Source organism: Macaca fascicularis, chromosome 14, assembly GCF_037993035.2.
Source record: "Macaca fascicularis isolate 582-1 chromosome 14, T2T-MFA8v1.1".
In the NCBI taxonomy this organism is placed as follows: domain Eukaryota; kingdom Metazoa; phylum Chordata; class Mammalia; order Primates; family Cercopithecidae; genus Macaca; species Macaca fascicularis.
Genome location: NC_088388.1, coordinates 6,348,320 through 6,370,539, shown reverse-complemented (window position 1 = coordinate 6,370,539; position 22,220 = coordinate 6,348,320). Strand labels below are relative to the sequence as shown.

The window sequence follows — 22,220 nt, the reverse complement described above, 5'->3', positions numbered from 1 at the left end:
TTTGACATCCTTTTTGGAGGAGGTGAATTTAAATAAGAAGCTGGACACCCAAACCTAGCCCAGGGAGATCTCGGTGAGGGGGAGACTGGAGATTTCAGACAAAGATCAGCTCTGCCTCAGCGCCAGGTGGTTGAGAAGCCACAGCCAACTCCACAGCCCTTTTTGGGTGGGGCCCCATGCCACCATGTTTAGAGCAGATGCTGCTCTGTCTCTCCCCATTTCCCAGAGGAAGAAGCTGAGCTCCAGAACATTCCATAGCTTGCTCCAGGTCTCAACAGCTGCAGACCTGGCCTGAGAACATGGCCTTACAAGATGCCGTGGCTATGTGTGGCCCATCAGCTCTTGCTGCCTTGGGCAGGTGGGCAGATGAAGGACCAAAGGCCAAGCTCAGGCTGGGCAGGTGGTAGAGGAACCTAGTTAGACAAAGAGCTGGGACTCTAGGACCAGGGCTCAATCCTGACTCTGGGCCTCTGGGGGTGACTGCTGTGCCTCAGTGGCCCCATCTTCAAAATGGAGATTGTGATGATCTCCTGGGGCTGAGGCAATGCAGTGATCACACATGTGCAGCAGGTCACACACACGCAACGGGTACACTCACGCAGGTCACACACAGCGGGGTACACTCACACAGCGGGTCACGCACAGCGGGTCACACACAGTGGGTTACACATAGCGGGTTACACACAGCGGGTTACACTCACACAGCACAGGGACAGGGCAGGAATGTAACAAGCCCAGAGCAAGTGCTGGCTGGCTGTTCAGGATGGGAGCTGGAATCCGGAGGAATTGGTCTGACAAGGAGCAGGTTCTGGGGTCGAATCCCAGGCCTGGCCCTGGGGTCCTGGGGCAAGGGACCTGGGCTATTCAGAACTAGCAATAATGACCCCACCTCATGAGCAGGGTGGGATCAGATTCTGTTCTGCTCTGGTTCAGGCCGAGCTGACCACACCATGGGGGTGATGTGCTGAATTTAGCTCCTTCACCCCTAAAGCTGGCTCCAGGAGGCTCACTGAACAGGTCAGAAAAAGGATTCAAGATACTGGCTGTGGCCTCTTCTGGGGCCCAGGAGCCTCCCAGCAAGCACCAGGGCGGGCGTGGGTACCAGGGAGAAGCCCGAGACAGTGGTAACGACAGTCAACCTCCAGGGTGTGGAGCGATGTTGCACATTCACAAAACCAAACCCTGCTACGTGCATGGCAGAAAGGCAGGCGCCCCGAGGAGCAGGATGCACCCACACGACTGTGGAGCAGTCAGTACTTTAATTCAGGTCAGGCTCCGACACCTGGGGGCACAGGGCCCTGCCCGCCCCACCCTGAGGTGGAACCCCCAGCTGCTCCTGGGCACAGCATCATTTACAAAAATAAATATGAAAAAAGCAGCAACTCTTTAGTGATCATGGAATTAATCTGACAGCAATTAAATGTGTTTAAGCATCTGGCATATCTCCTAAATTGCACCAAAGGAATTTGGAAGCACTTGGTTTGGTCTCAAAGGCAAAAGGAAAGGACAAGGAAGGGGCTCGGCCTCCCGCCGGGTCCCACCCCCTCACATTTCTGAGTCCGCATACATCCCATTGATTAAGTAGTCCACCTGGGTGTAGTCCTTCTTCTTATAGCTCTCATAGGCCTGCAGGGCAAACAAAACCAAGACTGTGATGAAAAGGGTCACCCCGAGTAACAGCACCACCAGGAGGATAGTTTTGTCCACCACGGCCTGGGTGAGGGGCGCGGTGGTGACCACCAGGTACTGGCCTTGGGTGCTGGGCTGGCACGAGTCCGTGGCTAGCATCTTAGGGCCCCCTGAGCTCCTGGGTGTTGGCCCAGTGGAATCAGTACCTGGCGTGACCTCAGTCGCTGCCTGCTCTGGTGCCTGGGGTGTGCCTGGCCCAGCGGCCCTCTGGGTGTATGGCGTGGGGCTTGGCTGTGTCGTGGGGGACGTGGCCTCCACCTCAGGGATTGGGCTGGTGTGAGGCACTGGCACTGGGCTGGCAGTTGGTTCCTGGGCTTGTGCCTTGGTGGTGGTCACCACTGTGAGGGTGGGGGTGGGCTCTGGGGTTGTGTTAACCACAGGCTGGTCCACTGACACCTGGCTAATGGGACCTTGTGCTTGGGGACGCGTAGGGGCTGCAGGGCTTGCCGTAGTGTCACCAGGCATGTGCTTGGAAGGACTTCGCCGAGTGCTCATGGGGCTGCTCGTGTTTGTTGTGGTCGCCACAGTCTGAGCATGTGTGGCCAACGTGGCCGGGGTTGCTGTTCTTGGCACCGTGCTGCTATTTGGCATTTGTGTGAGGGCTGTGCTGAGAGATGGATGCCCAGTGGCGGTAGTGGATGGGGTCCACCTTGTGGATGTAGGCGTGGTGGGTGCGAGTGTCGTAGGAGCACTGGAGGCTGCAGTCGTGGGAGCGCTGGAGGCTGCAATCGTACTGGAGGCTGCAGTCGTGGGAGCATTGGAGGCCGCACCATCAGCTGCACCTCCTGAAGTTGCTGGTTCACTCACGTCTGTCCTGCTTGTGTCCTCTGTTGTGACTTCCGTAGAGTTGAGGTGGGCTGCCGAAGTCCCTTTGGTCAACGTGACAGGAGAAGTTGCTGCCATGGTTATATCCTCAGACGTTTTATTATCAACTGTTTCCACAGATGCATTCCTCTTGACTAATCCATTCCACATTTTGTTAGGGACAAAGTTGCCTTAAAGTCAAAAAAAGGAGAAAAAGAGAGACAATCATGTTCAATCTTGCTCAGGGAGATTGCTCAGGGATCGGCCTCCACCCAGCCCTGTGGGGCCCCCTCCTCAGCTCGGCCAGAGTCAGGGGAGGTGATGTGCAAACATGCTTCCTCCCCATCTCTCTTCCCACTGTTGCCATGCAGCTCATTGAAAAAGCCCTTGTCAATCTGATTTTAAAACTCCTTTGCCCTCTATGAACACCCCTGCCCACTGAAGCCTTCAGACTTTCACTATTTGATCCAGTTCCCAAAACATCAGAGTAAAAGTCTCACACAACAGGTGTGATTCACCATTAAAAGCCCACTGAACACACACCCAGGTTTACAAAGCAGATAAACTGCACAGATATTCACATCACGAAAGAACGCTTGGCTTTGTGAAAGCATTCGCTGCAGGAATTCTTCTGAATGGCACAGAGTGGGAACGCAGCGAAAGATCTGATGTATGAAGGAACCAAGTCCCCAGTGAAGATTCAATTTAGAGATAACATCAAATCTTGCAGGCCAAGCAAGCAAAGCTTTCAGGGCTCAGCTGCCTGGTCCTGCTGGGGGCTCTTTGCCCACCATGGCCCTGGAGAAGGAAGGTTGGCCTGACAACCCTTCCCTGCCCGGCACCTGGGAGGGTTGGGGTTCCTGATGCATTGGCCTGGGTTTGCAGACGCTGCTTTCCTGGGTTCAGCATCCACCAGTCACACAGCTTTCTCACTTACGTGGATCATTGGATGCCGCATGGCTTTCCGATAAGGACAAGGAAAAAATCCAAATGAGCACAAGAGCTGTCCACATCTTGCGGGTGAGCTGGGAGCAAGGCTGTGCGATCCCTGAGGCTCCCAGCCAGCCAGCTCCTCAGGCTGCTAATGGTTCTCTCCTGCTTGGCCAAGGGATCTGTGGTCAAGAAAGCACGCTGGTCAGAAGGTGTCTGGCCAGCAACGCACAGCCTTGCCTGAGAGCATCTGCTGTGGAGGGCTCTGGCAGGGTCCAAGGTGCAGACTGAGCCAAGTGCTGAGACCAGGGCCTGGTGCCCAGAAAGACCTCAGCCATGGTGTAACGATCTGCCCTGTGCTTTGCATCTGATCACTTCTTGACCCGATTTCACTATGAATCTCAACCTGAAAAAGTTCCCATTCTCCTATCCTAGAGTTCAGAGTTTAAAGGAGCAGGAGAGAGGACTAAGACTTGGCCGTGTTCATAGGGTGAAGGCCTTCTCATCACCAAGACTGGTCGTCTTCCTCCTCAGCTTCTCCTATGGTCTGCAGAGTAGAAATCAAGCCTAACGCACCCCATGTGCACCCTGTGACAGGTGACTGTGCCTTTCACATGGGAGATACTACTTAGCCATCTATCCATCCATCCATTCACCCATCCACCTGCCTGCCCACCCACCCATCCATCCATCCATCCACCCACTACTCTATCCATCTACTCATCTGTCCATCCATCCATCCATCCATCCATCCACCCACCCATCCATCCACCCATCCACCCACTCATCCATTCATCCATCCACCCACTCATCCATCCATCCACCCACTCATCCATCCATCCATCCATCCATCCATCCATCCATCCATCCACTATTCTATCCATCTACTCATCTGTCCATCCATAAGTCCATCCATCCATCCACCCATGCATCTGTCCATCTACCCACTCATCCATCCACCCACCCACCCACCCACTATTCTATCCATCTACTCATCTGTCCATCCATTCATCCATCCATCCATCCACCCACCCATCCACCCACCCACCCATCCATCCACCCACCCATCCACCCACCCATCCATCCACCCATCCACCCATCCATCCATCCATCCATCCATCCACCCACCCACCCACCCACCCATCCATCCCCCTACTCATCCATCCATCCATCCACTATTTTATCTATCTACTCATCTGTCCATCCGTGTCTGTCCATCCATCCATCCATCCACCCACCCACCCATCCATCTACCTACTCATCCATCCATCCATCCACTGTTTTATCTATCTACTCATCTCTCCATCCATGTCTATTTATCCATCCATTCATCCACCCACCCACCCACTCATCCACCCATCCACCCACCCACTATATCCTATCTACTCATCTGTCCATCCATCCACCCACCCACCCATCCATCCACCCACCCATCCATCCACCTACTCATCCATCCATCCATCCACTATTCTATCCATCTACTCATCTGTCCATAAGTCCATCCATCCATCCATTCATCCACCCACTCATCCATCCATCCATCCACTCACTATTCTATCCATCTACTCGGCTGTCCATAAGTCCATCCATCCATCCACCCACCCACCCACCTATCCATCCATCCATCCATCCATCCACCCACCCACCTATCCATCCATCCATCCATCCATCCATCCACCCACGCACCCACCCACCCATCCATCCATCCATTCATCCATCCACCCACCCATCCAGTATTCTATCCATCTACTCATATGTCCATCCATCCACCCACTCATCTACCCATCCACCCACCCACTATATCCTATCTACTCATCTGTCCATCCATCCACCCACCCACCCATCCATCCACCCACTCATCCACCCACTCATCCATCCCCCACTATTCTATCCATCTACTCATCTGTCCATCCATCCATCCATCCATCCATCCATCCATCCACCCACCCATCCACCCACCCATCTGTCCAGCCACCCATTCATCCATCCACCCAGCCACCCATCCATCCACCCACTCATGCATCCATACATCCACCCACTATTCCATCCATTTACTCATCTGTCCATCCATAAGTCCATCCATCCATCCACCCACTCATCCATCCATCCATGCACCCACTATTCTATCCATCTACTCATCGGTCCATCCATAAGTTCATTTATCCATCCATCCATCCACCCACCCACCCATCCATCCATTTATCCACTATTCATCTACTCATCTGTCCATCCATCCATCTATCCATCCATCCACTTTTCCATCCATCTACTCATCTGTCCATCTACCCACCCACCCATCCATCCACTCACCCGTCCGTCCACCCATCCACCCACCCGTCTGTCCATCCACCCACCCACCCATCCACCCACCCACTCATCCACCCATCCATCCACCCACCCATCCTTTCATCCAATATTTACTGAGTGCTTACTCATGTGCCAGGCAGTACACTTAAGACAAAAAGGTGAAAAACACAAAACCTCTTCAGGGACCTACAGTCCATGGGAGACACAGAAAAGAGGTCATTGCAGGCTGGCACAAGCATTGTGCAGGGTGTGACTCAGTGCTGGGAAGCAGGGAGGAGACAGCATGTGGGCAGGCCTTGAAGAGTGAGGGAGGCTGTTCCTCTGGGCAGAAGCCCCAAGGATGGCTGGGCCCCAGAGGACACAGTTCAGCCAGTGGTGGTGTGGTCGGCATGCCAAGGAAGGTTTCCTGGGAAAGCGACGCCTGGGCTGCATTCTGAAAGCTGGGTGGGGGTGGGCAGGCAGGTGGAAAGGGAGCAGCAGATGACAACAGCAGGGTCAGAGGCAAGGGAGAGCGTGGTTAGATGGGGATTAGTCTGGAGAGCGCGAGGAGGCCCCAGGAGCCATGTGGCAGTTTAGATTTCACAGTAGGGGAATGGGAGTCCCTGCAGGGCCTTAGACAAGATCAGGAAGGTGCTTTTAGCAAGAGGGGAGGCAGGGGCAGCCAGTGAGGGGCAGCAATCCAGGCACCTGACACAGAGGCTGTCTCAATGAATGAAGGTGTGAGTGAATGAGTGACTTCCCCACTTCAGAGACTGCAGTGGTCCCCACAGCCGGCCCAAGTCGCTATAAAGCAAAGCCCTCTCCTTCATTCTAATGCTCCACAGAAGTGATGTGGAAGCTTTAGCACCTTTTTATTTTTTTGAGATAGGTCTTGCTCTGCTGCCCAGGCTGGAGTGCAGTGGCACGATCGTACCTCACTACAGTTTTGACCTCCCAGGCTCAAATGATCCTGCTACCTCAGCTGGAGTCACAGGTGCACACCACCACACCTGGCTATTTTTTTGTGTGTGTGTGGAGATAGGGTTCTTTCTATGTTGCCGAGGGTGGTCTCCAGCTCCTCAGCTGAAGCAATCTTCCTGCCTTGGCCTCCAAAGTGTTGGGATTACAGGCATGAGCTACTGTGCTCGGCCCTTAACGTATTATAAAAAAGTTATTTGGTTTGGTTGATTTGTTTTGTTAGATAAAATAATGAAAACAATCACAAGAAAACCAGCACTTAGCAGCCCATAGCAAAGTGGGGCCCCAGCTGCATAGCTGTATGCGGACTGGGCCTTTGGGGTGCTGGGTGAGCTGCCCATTGGTTATTGAGGGATGAAGGCGCCACTGACTGCATGACTGGCAGGAGCAGCCTTTTAGCTCTTTCAGCATTCACTGTCGTTCCCTTGAGGAAGCTACTGCAATAGGGGCAACAGACTATGCAAGGGGACTGAGAGACCAGCAGAACACACACAGGCCAACAGCACTGCCTGCGTTCCAATCCCAGCTCCCAAGCTCACTAACCAAGTGACATGTGCAGCCACAGGACCTGTGAGCCTCGGTGAGCTGCATGGGAGTGACGTGGGATCACGCGGACAAGGACCCAGCAGGGTACCTGGCTTAGCCAGCAGCCCACCCAAGAAGCACTTCCAGCTACGCAAAAGCAGCCACTGTGCAACAAGAAGCCCCTGGGTGGCTTTCTGCCTCCTGTAATCCACATGGACGGCTGTCAAGTTGCCCCGGGGCTGGAAAAAGCCCTTAGAGCACACACCCTTCTAGAAGGCTGGTGTATTCCATGAGACTTCCGGTCTCCTTCCGAGAGTCACGCACTTTTCCCTAGCTTCAAATGGTGCTTTCTCTTCAAAATGGTCTGTAAGGGCTCCTGATGTGTTAGGGGTTTAGAAAAATTACTTGGCCTTACAAACCACAGATCTAGAGTGCAAAAAGCATTCTTTGTTCTGACAGAAAAAAAGTGCGGCCGCGGGGGATGGGGAGAGAAGAAACTAACCAGTATCACGCTGGGCAGAACTGAAACTGGAAGGTTTCGGGCACAAAGAACTCACAATCCTCCATGGGCCAAGGCAGTGCAGCTGGGCTTTTGATAAATATGAGTATTTAAACGGCGCTCTCGGGTCAGTAACATCTACCAAATGCCTTTAAAATGCTACCACCCCGGGCTCCAGATGTTCCCCAGGCCTGAGCCCAGGATTTGAAGTCCTCTGGGTGAGTTAAAGGCGAGATGATGTGGCAGGGGCTTCTTATGGGTGAAGAGGGTCTCGGCTCCTGAATGTACCCCAGCCCCAGGTCTTCTGCTGCCCCCTCACTACAAACCTCTAGGGCAGGGCTCAGCACACTTTCCCTATAGAAGACAGGACGGCAAATATTTGGGACTCTGTGGGCCATTCAGTCTGTGTCTTAGCTACTCAATTCTGCCGTTCCGGTACAGAGGCAGCCCTGGAATAGATGTGAATGGTGGGCACGGTTGTGTCCCAATAAAACTTTATACAAACAGGCAGCAGGTGGGATTCGGCCACAGTTTGCTAGCTCCTGCCTTGGCACTTCAGCCGGCTTCAGGGACTGTGCTCCAGCTACAGCAGGGAAGATCAGACTCAATGTACTGAATGAACCTCCTCCTCCTTGTCCAGTTCCTTGCCTTGGAACAGACAAGGACCTTCTCCTTCCTGGGAGGGGACAGCCTCTCATCATCATCTGCTAAGAGGCGCCCTCCAGCACCCTGGATCAGTGAGACACAGCCTCCCTGCAGCACAGAGGAGGCTTCTGTGAGTGCCCACAGCATCACCAAGGTCAGGGAGAACCTCTTGAGGTAACTTGCATTTCTATCACAAAGCCGAAGAGGGTTGCAGGGGATCGTGTGATCCCCATCCTGTCCATGGGCCACCACCCCAGTCCACTCAGAAGACAAGGCCTCCCTGTCAGGAGCAATGACTCATGGATGTAATCCCAGCACCCTGAGAGGCCGAGGCAGGTGGGTGGACTGAGCTCACGAGTTAGAGACCGCCTGGGCAACATGGTGAAACCCCATCTCTACAAAAAATACAGACAGTGGCCAGGCCTGGTGGTGTGCATCTGTAGTCCCAGCTACTCCAGAGTCTAAGGTGGGAGGATGGCTTGAACCTGGGAGGCAGAGGTTGCAGTAAGCCAAGATTGCACCACTGCTCTCCAGCCTGGAACACAGAACCAAAACCTTGTCTCAAAAAAAAAAAAAAAAAAAAGGAGGCAGGGCTTGTGACAGTTAAAGGCCACAGACTGGGCCTTCCTTGGTTACTATAAGGCTTGGCTGTCTTTCCTTTTCCCTTGACCCTCTGGTGACCCTGCAAAGCTCCCTCTGGGCTCACTGTCCCATCACCCAACAGGCAGGCCCAGCCTGCAGGGCCAGGACACTCACCAGAGGCCGCTGCTAAGGGCATGCTCCCAGCCTGGGCCATCTTCCTCCTTGGAGAGCTGCGGGCTTGGCACTGTGTCGCTGGGTGAGGTCTGGCTTTGCAGGGGGTGAAAGCCACGTGGTGGGGCACTCCCGGGCCATGCCATCCTTTGTGGCACATGTGAGACGAAGGCAGACTCTCCACTCTGGTAACAGATGCATCTAGAGTTTGAAAGAAAGTCCACATTCCTTAGGAAAAGCATGAGGGAAAATTCCAGTGAGGAGGGAGGCACAGAAAGAGCAGCATTCAAGAGATCATTCATTCCACTGGGACAACAACATGGATCAAAGCTTTCAATTCAAAACCTCCGTTGCGGGCTGGGCGCGGTGGCTCACGCCTGCAATCCCAGCACTTTGGGAGGCCGAGGCAGGTGGATCACGAGGTCAGCAGTTTCAGACCAGCCTGATAACATTGTGAAACCCCATCTGCACTAAAAATACAAAAAAATTAGCTGGGCGTGGTGGCGGGCACCTGTAATCCCAGCGACTTGGGAGGCTGAGGCAGGAGAATCACTTGAAACCAGAAGGCAGAGGTTGCAGTGAGCCGAGATTGCACCACTGCCTTCTAGCCTGGGCAATAAGAGCAAAACTCCGTCTCAAAAAAAAAAAAAAAACTCCCGATGCAGCAACTTCTACTGCAGTTTCTTCTAAGGAAGCACTCAGATGTCCAAAGATGATCTACAAAGATATTTCTCACAACATTATTTAGAAAGTAAAAAAGTGGAATAGTTCTGTCAAGTATGGCCCCATTCATATATAAAATACTATGGCAACTGTTAAAAATACACAACTCTCTACTTATTGACATGCGAAGATATATAGCACGCATCAATAAACGAACAAGGCAGGTTACACAGCAGCGTGTGGACCATGATCCTATTTTTGTTAAAAAAGACACTTATTCAAGGGTCTGGAAAGATTTGCACTAGAATGTTAATGATTATCCCTGGAGAATGGATTCACCTGTGATTTTCATTCTCTACTTCATTTCTTTCTTTTTTTTTTTTTAACAAGCATGTATCACTTTTGGAAAACATTTCTGAAAACCTCCAAGGAAAGAAACCAGCATATTTTCTTCAAGTCCTTCAAGCTGCTAAGCAGAAAGGCACAGAGTTACCCACCTGATACAGTTTCACACACTGATTTCCATAATTCAGAGAGACTACATGATCTACGTACCAGGAGGGACATTTTCCTAGGAGCTAACCAAAACTTTAGAGGAATCCAGGAGTACAGCCATAATGCAAAGATGTTAACCAGCACAAATGTTTTTCTCATTGATGAATATTTAATGCGAACTCAGGAGATTACAGAAACAGCTCATCACCTCTTATCACGGGTAGGTTATCAGTAGGTGGTGATATCAAGGACCACCGTGGGCCTGCTCCCAATACAGATGCCCACGTGTGCACACACAGCCACACACACATGCACTTAGTCATACACGCTTGTGTGTGCACAGCTGCACGCGTGTCCGTCTGCACATGCACACGTGCCAACACACGTGCACTCACACATGCACACACATACATGCAAAATCACACACACAAAGGTGATAGCACACACACGGAGCATGTCCACAAGGCTATCTCAGGACACTCCACGGGTTTCTCAGGAAACTTCTGCTGGACACCATCACCACTTATTCCCTCCCAGCCGGTGGGGCTGGTGGTCACTTCCACAGAAACAGGAATTGGCCACTGTGTAGTCAAGAACAGGCCTTTGTTGTCCTATGACTTCATCCCTCTGCTGTGGTCCTGCCTCTACTTTCCAACAGAATATTCTAAATGTCAAGATCTCATGCAGGGACCTGCGGTCATCTTTATAAGTTGACTCATGATGGACAAGCCATTAACAACATTTAAAATAACTGTTTCCCCTGCAAGGGCTTCAAGCCAAAATTAGGGTGTGGGTCTCGGGACCCCACCCAGTTATTCTCATTATTATCTGGTACAGGGAGACTGGGTAGATCAGGGTCTCAGACCATAATAGATGGGAAAAAAGAGACCCCAGGGGCAGGAGGGGAATGAGCAAGAGAGAATTAAATTTGTATTAAGTTGGAGACCAGGACGGACAGAAAGACGGAAGGTTAGGCTGGCACTGGGAGTTCCCTTGTTCAGGGGTCAGCTCCCCATAGGATCTACAAGGAAGGGTGCAACAGGATACCCCTTGAGCCAGGTGACACTCCATGAGAAAGGCACCCCCAGACCGTGCCCCTGGGCGTCAACCTCGCTAACCTTTTCTGGTGCGTGACCTTGAGATGGGCCTCCCAATGCATCTTGTCTGAATTCTTGTGTTCTCAACCTTGGCTTGTTACATGTAGGGCACTTCATGCAAGTTACACAAAACTGGACTCCAGACATGGTGCTGCATGCCTGTAATCCCAGACACTCAGGAGGCTGAGGTGGGAGGATTGTAAGCCCAGAAGTTTGAGTTCAGCCTGGACAACATCGTGAGACCCCATCTCTTTAAAAAAAAAAAGGAAATAAATAACTTAATTCTTTTTTTCTGGCATAGAGATGTTCCAAAGACCCAACACAAGTAAATCCTGAAGCTTGGTAAAGGACTACAGCTGTTACCCTTACATTCTATCAGGCTATTAAGACTCACTCAGCAGCAACACGGCCAAGTCCCCACACCAAGTTAGGCAAGTTACAGATACCAAGGAGTAGGAACTGCAAGAACAAATACAGGGCAAACTGCAGGTACCTAATCCTGACACGTCACCTGGCTGAACTTTGGTTGCAGAAGCCCAAGGAACACAGACTTATGGCTTTGTGTATATAGACATTGTCCTGTAGTCCAAAGGATGTGACTCTGTGGCAGACGGAAACCTGGAACATTGGATATTTATTATATTACATTAAATACGTTGCTTGCTTCCAGGTTCCTGGAAGTTTTGGTATCACAGCTAAATGCTAGGGCCTAGTTTTTGCTAAGAACGTGGGTATCTCTGACGTTCCTTTGTCCATTAGGCAGATCCACTGTATAAATGGAAAAATTTGTATTTTAAATCTTTTCCTTGCTGATTTTATTGAACTGTTAGAGATTTTCCTGGGGCGAGGGATAACTGCAAGTTGTTAAAGTCAGATTTCTAAGCACGATGATTATTTCTGGTGGCAAACCATGCGTGTGGAGGCCGATTCCTCCTATCAGCCTAACGATTAAGTCAACATGCTAAGCAGTCACACGGGGGCTACTAAGTGACTCGCACGGGGGAAGCAGGCAGGGAGACAGATGGGCAGGGGAGGGAAGTTGGGGGATGCACAACCTCCACCCAGGTAGAGAGAGCGTCTGGGAGATAGGTCTGGGTCACTCAACTCTAAGAGCAACACTTCTTGGGGTTCAGTCCCGTCCTGGGCTTGCCAGGGAAAGACCCCAGGGCAAATTCGCCCCCGCTATGAGAGTGTCCCCATTCTGCTCCCAAAATGGGACAAGCGGGCCTCTTCTCCAGTCTGGGACCCCCTTCAGCTCTCCTCCTCCTCCTCCTGCCTCTTGGGCCCCCAGCCATGCTCGGCTCCCAGTTGACTCCCTCCGTACCCGCACTCATCAGCGTCTTGCACTCTGTGCGTGCCCCATCCGCGGCTCCTCCTGTCCAGTTCCTCCTGCATCTCTCAGCCCCTCACTCTCCCCCTGCCCCTCGTGCCACCACCCAACCCTCCTCCTGCCCCCCCACCTCTGTCTCTCAGTCCCAAGCCGGTCAGGGAGCCCTGACAGCAGCTTCCCGGACGGCAGTGCGAGCCCCTTACCCGGGCGCAGCAGGCCCGCGGCGGCCCGGCGGCCCTAGGACAGTAGGAAGGAGCCCGCGGCCCGGCGCGGGAACGTGGCCGGCAGCGCAACCTAGGCAGCTCCGGGCAGCGCGCCCTGCTTGGGCCCCGCCCAAACGCCGGAAATGACGTCATGGAGGGCGTGGTCGGGGCGGGGGACAGCTGCGACGGGGCCTGTGGCGACCAGAGGCGAGCCGGAAGTAGGGGGGTTGTCTGCTCTCACGCCCCGCCTCCCTGGGGCCGGCTCGGGCCATGTCTCGCGCGCTGCCAGAAGGAGCTATTTTGAGCAGGTCTGTGGCGGAAGTGGGTGTTCTCGGGGCTCGGCTGCCCAGCTGTGCCCGCTGCCGCCTTGGGGTCCCAGGGTGCCCGGGTTGGGCTGGGTGAGCTCAGAAGCACCTTGGCGGCGGCCCAGCCTGAAGAGGCGACCTCGAAACGCCTCGTGAGACCTTTCACGGGCACACGCCCTTCGCGTTCCTCCGCTTACTCCCACGTTTCTTCAGCCCCTGGCGGGGCGCTGGGGTGCCCTGTAGTTAGAGTGGGGGTGGCAGCGAGCGTTTCTGTGCACCTGCAGCGTGCCACGCCCGTTCTAAGCACTTTGCCTACAGGGCCAGTGGCTTAACTCTGCAGTAGCACAGTGAAGAACTTCGCCCCATTTTACAGACGTGGAAACAGGCTTATCAAGTGCTCTGTAATTGTAAAACCTGGAATAAAAAGGAGCAAAACGCAGTGTAGAGGCAAGTGTGTGGGACTTGACTTTGGTTAGAAATAGGCTTTGCAGACCGGGCTTGGTGGCTCTTGCCTGTAATCCTAGCACTTTGGGAGGCCGAGACGGGCGGATTACCTGAGCTCAGAAGTTCGAGACTAGCCTGGGCAACATGATGAAACCCCGTGTCTACTAAAATACAAAAAATTAGCCGGGCGTGGCGGCGTACGCCTATAGCCCCAGCTACTCGGGAGGCTGAGGCAGGATAATTGCTTGAATCCGGAAGGAAGTGGAGGTTTCAGCTCACGAAGGAAGGAAGTAAGGAAAAAGAAATAGACTTTGCAAGTTAGTAGTTCTGTGACTGAATTCCAGTGTATGTAAGACCCTCAGGCATTCCTCTGGTCCAAACCAAAACCTGTCTGCGAAGGATGATTTCACAGGAGCAAACCAAGACTTTATTTCCAGTTTTATAACCTGCCTTGGGGTCTTGGACTAGGAAGGTAACAGACACAGAAAGCTGAGATTGTGCAGACAGGATCAACCATCCACTCCGAGCTCTGGGAGCACCTGAAATGCGATTTGATGTCACCACCACCGTCCACAGTTCAGTCACAGTTCATGTGTGGAACTTAACCTGCACAGACGTGAGTTTGCTGAGACCCAAGGCCGGTTGGATCATGTGAAGATCAGATCCTTTTGCTATGTATTTGCTTTAATTTTTCTAACTAGTTCAGATCTAACATGAAGTACAGTATTGAGGCTCACTCCGAAACAAAATATTCAATCGGCAGCCAGATTTTAGTTCTATGCTCACGCCTGTAATCCTAGCATTTTGGGAGGTCAGGGCGGGTGGATCACCTGAAGTCAGGAGTTTGAGACCAGGCTGACCAATACGGTGAAACCCGTCTCTACTAAAAATATAAAAATTAGCCAGGCGTGGTGGTGTGGGCCTGTAGTCCCAGCTACTCGGGAGGCTGAGACAGGAGAATTGCCTGAACCTGGGAGGGGGTGGCTGCAGTGAGCCGAGATCGCACCACTGCACTCCAGCCTGGGCGACAGAGTGAGACTCCTTCTAAAAAAAAAAAAAAAAGACTGACTCTCTGTGTTTTCATTTCCTCTTTGGCAACATAGGGACAATTTTTACTGCTGGGGCTGAAATTACAAAGATAAGACACAGCTCCTCCTTTTCTCTAGAGCAGCTGGGCAGCTGGCCCTCCATCTGCTGTGGTTTTTTTTTGAGACAAGAATCTTGCTCTGTCACCCAGGCTGGAGTGCAGTGGTGCAATCTCGGCTCACTGCAAGCTCCGCCTCCCGGGTTCACGTCATTCTCCTGCCTCAGCCTCCCGAGTAGCTGGGACTACAGGCACCTGCCACCACTCCGGGCTAATTTTTTGTACTTTTTAGTAGAGACGGGGTTTCACCGTGTTGGCCAGGACGGTCTTGATCTCCTGACCTCGTGATCTGCCCGCCTTGGCCTCCCAAAGTGCTGGGATTACAAATGTGAGCCACCGCGCCTGGCCCATCTGCTTTCTTAAATAAAGTTCTATTGGAACAGAGTCATGCCTCTTCATTAGGTTTTGTCTAATACCTAATGGCTGCATAGGTGGCTGCTTTTTTGATAAAAGGACACAGTCGACTAGTTGTAGAGACTATATGGCCCACAAGTCCTAAAATATTTACTGTCTGGCCTTTTACAGAATATATCTGCTGATCTGCAGTCTAGAGTGTTACTGATGGGTTTCTGACAACAGAAATATCTGGCTGAGATGGTCCAACATACCAGGAAACCCATTCTCTCCTATGGGAAAGTCATATTCTCTGATACCATCTTTGGGGTCACCTGAAACCTAGTGTCCATTGAAGGCACAGCTCTGGGAACTGCATAACTCTTCTGTGGAGTGTTAGGGCGAGTAAAGCCAGGCAGAGCAGCTGCTTCTGAGGGCTGTGGATAACATAGAGAACGTTATACTTACATCCTGTACCTTTTGTCTCCGGGCACTGATCATTTCAGGAGCTTTCTGTGCAGAAATAGCTGAATAAATTCGGAGCTTGGTCCTCTTTGTTGTTGAATTTACAATGTTATTTGAATGTAAGACCTTGCTAGATGCGACATTTGAAAGTTAGGACTCTGGAATGACACTGCCTGGCTTCAGATCCTGGCTCCTTCATTTTTTTGCCGAATGACAACAAACAAGAGGCTTAGGCTCTGTGCCTCAGTTTCGTCGTCATAGTCAATTCTGGTTTTGGCAGCAGTTATGTTGAATAAAGGCACCCAGTACATGGATTTGGCAAATACTGCTCCTTGGAAACCACAGCTCCTAGGGAAGATACAGGGTTAGGTTCCTGTGAGCCTCTTGATTACATTTTTATCAACAGATCGATACACATTACTTTGTTTTTGTGTGTGTGTTTCTATTTAAAGATGTCTTATTTAGGCCAGACACAGTGGTTTATGCCTATAATCTCAGCACTTTGGGAGGCCGAGGCGGGTGGATCACCTGAGGTCAGGAGTTCGAGACCAGCCTGGCCAACATGGTGGAACCCCATCTCCACTAAAAATACAAAAATTAGCTGGACGTGGTGGCACGTGCCTACAGTCCCAGCTACTGGGGAGGCTGAGGCAGGAGAATCACTTGAACCCCGGAGATGGAGGCTACAGAGAGCCAAGATCGTGCCATTGTACTGCAGCCTGGGCAACAGAGTAAGACTCCATCTCAAAACAAAACAGAAACAAACAAAAAGAAGCCTTATTTAATGTCTATTATTGACTCATTAATTAACATTGAAAATGAAATGAGAATAATACAGGGTAGTCACAGGAGAATTAAATTCCAGGCAGCAGTTTTACATGACTAGAGACTATCATCTGCTAAGACCCTGAAAACCCAAGATGTGAACCAAGCTGGCTAAGACTGACTGGACCCAACATGGTGCTGGGCTTGACCTAGGCTTCCCTTAGGACCTCATTGTGGGCTCATTAATATACTAAACACACAACCACCAGCACCATGACAGTTTCAGGAACACTCAGATTTGGCACAAAAATGGGTGACACCTCTGCTCCAAGAAATCTGTACGTTTTCCCAGGAATTTTTATGAATATTCCACCTCTTTGTTAAAGAAACCCATAAAGATAGAAACCCCAAACCATTGCTCGACTCTCTCTTGAGTAGGCCTGCATTCCTCTTTCTTGAGTATGTACTTTTCACCTTGTAATAAGTTTCTGTACTTTCACTATTTTCTGACTCATCTTTGAATTCCTTTTCGTAATGAGGTAAAGAGCCTGGGGTTAAAGTCCCCCCTGCGTTTGGGCACCTCCCCAGCCCACTGGTATCAAACCCACAGACAACAGCATATAACTCATGCCTGAATGAAGTACCTCTAACATGTATTTTCTCCCTAAAACAGACCTTTTGCACTGAGGAACACTAGATAACACTTCAACACTATGTGTGTGGGCCATTTAAAAATGCAAAACCACCACCAAAAAAAAGCAAAAAATTACAAAAATGTGGCACTAAACAGACCAAGAAATGAACCCTTGTTTACAGGTGAGCAGAAATGAGGGCAGAGAGAGCATCCTTGCTGGGTCTTAGCCAGGGACTCCAGCACATGGCGACTCGGATTTTCCCCACTCCAGGCACATGGCATGTACAGGCTCATGACCTCAGAAGCGCTGCAAGTATTGATTTGTGTGTGTGTGTTTGCCGGAGGCAGGGGGGTGCGGCAGTGGGGTTCCACATAAATTTTACCGACTAAGTGAATTTGCAAATGTGAAATCTATGACTCATGAGAACTGTATGCTGAAATAGAGGAGTAATAGGTCCTGCCTCATCAGATGCTTATGGGAATTCAATGATATATAAGTGTGTGTAAATTGCTTATAATGGGGCATGACACAGAGAGGACTGAGTAAATATTAGCCACTGTTTTTTGTGTGTTTTGTTTTTTAGATGGAGTCTTGTCCTGTCGCCCAGACTGGTGTGCAGTGGCGCGATCTTGGTTCGCTGCAACCTCCACCCCCTGGGTTCAAGTAATTCTCTTGCCTCAGCCTCCCTAGTAGCTGAGATTACAGGTGTGCACTACCACACCCGGCTAATTTTTGTATTTTTAGTAGAGACGGGGTCTCGCCATGTTAGCCAAGCTGGTCTCAAACTCCTGACTTCAGATGGTCTGCCTACTTTGGCCTCCCAAAGTGCTGGGATTACAGGCATGAGCCACCGCACCTGGACCCCGTTGTTACTATTACTGATTACAAAAGAGCAGGACTCTGGTGTTTGGAAGAGGATTCTCTAGAGTTTGGAACGACTTGAAGTCCCTGAGTCCCAAACCATTCCGAACCCCTCCATGGTGCCACCTTTGTCACACCAGGCAGAAGCCCTTCCCTTTTCACCGGAAACTCCCTCTGGAAGGAGCTGTTCTCTGTCATTAAAGGGAGTTCCCACTCAGGAGGAAGCCAGTACTCCCCTTCATGCTCCACCCTTTATTGTCATTATTTGAAAATAGAAGGTTTATTTTTATGTTCTGAACACAAAACTAAGAATATTACAATTATGAGAATTTTGAGAATAAAAGTGAATCATTGATGGGGATAGGAGTGAAATTAAATATGCGTTATTGGACTGAGCCTCCTGACATGCCTCTTATAATGTTCAGAAGTATTGATTTGGTTTTTAGGTATTCACCGCGGATGGCCGGGGAAAAATCTTCAGGATTATGAAACGAGGCTGCTACGGACTTACTCTGAGTTTTTTTTATTTCGATTTTTTTAAAGCATGTTAATTTCAATAAATTGTTACTTAATTTAGTTCACATGTATTTTATATGGCTTAAGGAGTTTTTATTGAGGATTAGTATATGTACAGAAAAGTGCATATATACGTTTACAGCTTGATGAATTTTCACAAATTGAACCCCCTTGTGGAACGAACACTCAGTAACAGTGGCACCAGCGTCCCGGGGGTTCCCTTCAACCCCACTTCCAGGCCCAAAATGAAAATGCCAAGTATCTGTGAAGACTCAGAGCAACCTGAACTCCCATAGAGTTGCTAGTGGGAATGGAAAATGGTACAACCACTTTGGAAAACAGTTTGGCAGTTAAACATACGTATATATATGACCCAGCAGTCCCACTCAGGTATTTACTCTAGGGAAATGAAAACATACGTCCACATGAATATCTGTAGGAAGCGTTTATAGCAGCTGTATTCGTAATTGCCAAAACTGATAAAGGAAAAGCTTGTTCTACTCAGAACACTTCTGACATCCATGTGTAGGTTTTCTTTTTTTTTTCAAGACAGGATCTTTCTCTCGTCACTCAGGCTGGACTGTGGTGGCACAATTATGGCTCAGTGCAGCCTTGATGTCCAAGGCTCACACCATCCTCCCACCTCAGCCTCCCAAGTAGCTGGGACTATGGGTGTGCACTATCCCCAGCTAATGGTTTTTTAAAAATTTTTGGTAGAGACAGAGGTCTCACTACATTGCCCAGGCTAGTCTCGAACTCCTGGCCTTAAGCAGTCCTCCCTCCTTGACCTCCCAAAGTGCTGGGATTATAGGTGTGGGCCACTGTGCCCAGCCCAATGTGTGGGTTTTCCACACTGCACTCCAGCCTGGGGGACAAAGCAAGACTCCGTCTCAAAAAAAGAAAAAAGGTAAAAGTCAAAAATGGAAAAATAGATTATGGGTTATGATGGTAGTTAACATGTGTGTGCATGCACATGTGGAATTGAACACTTAAAATAGGTGCATTTTATTCTATGTTAATTTTACCCCCAATAAAGTTGATTTTTTTTTTTTTAGATGGAATTTTGCTCTTGTGGCCCGGGCTGGAATGCAGGGGTACGATCTCGGCTTACTGCAACCTCCGCCTCCCAGGTTCAAGCAATTCTCCTGCCTCAGCCTCCCAAGTAGCTGGGATTACAGGCACCTGCCACCATGCCCAGGCACCTGCCACCACGCCCAGGTAAATTTTTTTTTTTTTTTTTTTTTGAGACAGAGTCTCACTCTCGCCCAGGCTGGAGTGCAGTGGTGTGATCTTGGCTCACTGCAAGCTCTGCCTCCCGGGTTCACACCATTCTCCTGCCTCAGCCTCCCAAGTAGCTAGGACTACAGGCACCCACCACCACGCCCGGCTAATTTTTTGTATTTTTAGTAAAGACAGGGTTTCACTGTGTTAGCCAGGATGGTCTCGGTCTTCTCACCTCGTGATCTGCCCACCTTGGCCTCCCAAAGTGCTGGGATTACAGGTGTGAGCCACCGCGCCCAACCATGCCCAGGTAATTTTCTGTATTTTTAGTAGAGACGGGTTTTTGCCATGTTGGCCTGGCTGGTCTTGAACTCCTGACCTCAGCTGATCCACTCGCCTTGGCCTCCCAAAGTGCTGGGATTATGGGTGTGAGCCACTGGGCCTGGTCAAAGTTGATTCTTTAGAAAGCAATATTAGAAATAAAGAAGGTTGGCCAGGCATGGTGGCTCACGCCTGTAATCCCAGCACTTTGGGACGTCAAGGTAGGGGCATCATGAAGTCAGGCGATCAAGACCATCCTGGCCAACGTGGTGAAACCCTGTCTCTCTAAAAATGACAAAAATTAGCTGGGCATGGTGGCGTGCACCTGTAGTCCCTGCCACTTGTGAGGCTGAGGCAGGAGAATCTCTTGAACCCAGGAGGTGGCAATTACAGTGAGCTGAGATCGCGCCACTGCACTCCAGCCTGGCAACAGAGGAAGACTCTGTCTCAAAAAAAAAAAAAAAAGAAAAAAAGAAAAGAAAAGAAATAAAGAGAGTCACTTCATAACAGAGTCTCGCTCTGTTGCCCAGGCTGGAGTCCAGTGGCACGATCTCGGCTCACTGTGACCTCCACCTCCCGGATTCAAGCAATTCTCCTACCTCAGCCTCCCAAAGTGCTAGGACTAGAGGCATGAGCCCCCGCGCCCGGCCGAAAAAGAGTGTTTTAAAATAGAAAACTGTTTTTTAGGAGAAATGCTCTTTAGCAACAACGACAACAAAAACCCCAACTTAATCCCAATACACATTAAAGGAGTATATAGAATGCAATCGCTGAGGTATAAACCTTCCTATCCATTCCTTATTAAATTATTGCCAGAGGTTCGGGTCAGTCCACTCAAAAGGACTGCAAATAAGTGGGAAAATTGTTCTTTGAGAAGAAGGTATATGATTTGATACTGCTTTGCCTAGAGAAGAAAAAGAAACAAACCTGTAGAGTGTTGCAGAACCTGAATGGTTTTTCAAAAATTATGTTGATCAACTTTCTGTGTAGAGTAGTAAATAAACAAGTGTCACCGATTTGAACAATAGTGTATTTGGGAAATAAAGGGCTGCTTCCTGTCTTTTGAGATCTTCATGGCAACCACAAACCCTATCTTGTCATCTGTGTTCCAGCATGCCTGGGCACATTCGGCCAATTCTAAACACTAAACGTAACTCCAGCACTCGAGTGAAACTGTCCCAAGGTGCGTCATAGTGAATCCTAACCAGGACCCCGGTGGGAAATGCTGCACACTTCCTCCCCTTTAGATTTATGATGTCACTTAAGTTTCCCAGTAGCACTTATGATGTCATTGATCACCCCTCCCCACCCCCAATCTCTTTCACAATTTTGTCTTCCGTGGGTCACGTATGTTTTGGAGATGTCCGTCTTTCCCAAGAGCTGGTGTTGAATTTCCACCCAGTGTTTCCAGGATGGCAACACTGTGTGTGTGTGTGTGTGTGAAGTGCTAGGGAAAGTCTTTTCATGCCTTGAAAAATACACACAGGCCGGGCGCGGTGGCTCAAGCCTGTAATCCCAGCACTTTGGGAGGCCGAGACGGGCGGATCACGAGGTCAGGAGATCGAGACCATCCTGGCTAACACGGTGAAACCCCATCTCTACTAAAAAAATACAAAAAACTAGCCGGGCGAGGTGGTGGGCGCCTGTAGTCCCAGCTACTCGGGAGGCTGAGGCAGGAGAATGGCGTGAACCCAGGAGGCGGAGCCTGCAGTGAGCTGAGATCCGGCCACTGCACTCCAGCCTGGGCGACAGAGCGAGACTCCATCTCAAAAAAAAAAAAAAAAGAAAAAAAAAAAGAAAAATACACACAGAAGTATTTCTCTTCCTGAGTTTCAAGGAGACTCTGCCTTCAAGAGACCACTCCCGGCTGGGCGTGGTGGCTCACACCTATAATCCCAGAACTTTGAGAGGCCGAGGTGGGTGGATCACCGGAGGTCAGGAATTCAAGACCAGCCTGACCAACATGGTGAAACCCCTTCTCTACGAAAAATACAAAAATTAGTCGGGCATGGTGGCACACGCCTGTAATCTCAGCTACTCAGGAGGATGAGGCAGGAGAATCTCTTGAACCTGGGTAGAGGTTGCAGTGAGCCAAGATCGTGCCATTGCACTCTAGCCTGGGCAGCAAGAGTGAAACTCCGTCTCAAAAAAAAAAAAGAGACCACTCCTGGGCACTGCCTTCTACCAGCTTCCCCATCTAACTGACTGCGTCGGACCACTGTCTTCCCTCCATGCCTGAGGTTGTCATTGGGGTGCTCCAGCCTTCATGTGCACCCTGTGACTTCCTTCATCCTAGTCCTGCTGACCCTTGTG

General features: G+C 50.4%; 1 protein-coding gene and 1 long non-coding RNA gene across 11 annotated transcripts in view; one reads left to right on the top strand and one right to left on the bottom strand.

The window, feature by feature from the left end:
- Positions 1–18,429, top strand: part of LOC102116036 (uncharacterized) — a 41,985-nt gene extending 23,556 nt beyond the window's left edge. Inside the window, exons 1-3 of one of the 4 annotated variants that reach the window (XR_010580749.2) lie at positions 13,131–17,300; positions 17,572–17,693; positions 18,296–18,429. This is a non-coding gene — a long non-coding RNA (uncharacterized lncRNA). Of the gene's footprint in view, positions 1–11,471; positions 12,161–13,130; positions 17,694–18,295 lie in introns of those variants that run through there. The other 3 variants (XR_006692369.3, XR_012422970.1, XR_012422971.1) reach the window with 3 other exon arrangements.
- On the bottom strand, positions 1,241–13,014 carry C14H11orf24 (chromosome 14 C11orf24 homolog). 7 transcript variants are annotated; one of them, XM_074013030.1, is made up of 5 exons: positions 12,898–13,014; positions 11,386–11,614; positions 9,113–9,310; positions 3,431–3,605; positions 1,241–2,684 (listed from the first exon to the last, which is right to left on the bottom strand). In XM_074013030.1, the coding sequence occupies exons 4-5, from the start codon at positions 3,504–3,506 to the stop codon at positions 1,546–1,548; spliced, it is 1,215 nt and encodes a 404-aa protein (XP_073869131.1). In that variant the 5' UTR covers positions 3,507–3,605; positions 9,113–9,310; positions 11,386–11,614; positions 12,898–13,014; the 3' UTR covers positions 1,241–1,545. The 7 variants fall into 7 exon arrangements, with proteins under 7 accessions (XP_073869131.1, XP_065383957.1, XP_073869130.1 ...); XM_065527885.2 differs by lacking the exon at positions 3,431–3,605; XM_074013029.1 differs by lacking the exon at positions 11,386–11,614 and having other exon boundaries at positions 9,113–9,337.
- Positions 18,430–22,220: the final 3,791 nt, after the last annotated feature.

What these genes read in the sequence shown, in the direction of transcription:
- C14H11orf24 (XM_045372270.3), bottom strand. Translation starts at nt 9,335, where the DNA reads ATGTGGACTTTCTTTCAAACTCTAGATGCATCTGTTACCAGAGTGGAG. An exon ending in GCCCTTAGCAGCGGCCTCTG is followed by an intron (nt 2,685 to 9,112) that starts GTGAGTGTCCTG and finishes TTTGACTTTAAG; the next exon opens with GCAACTTTGTCCCTAACAAA.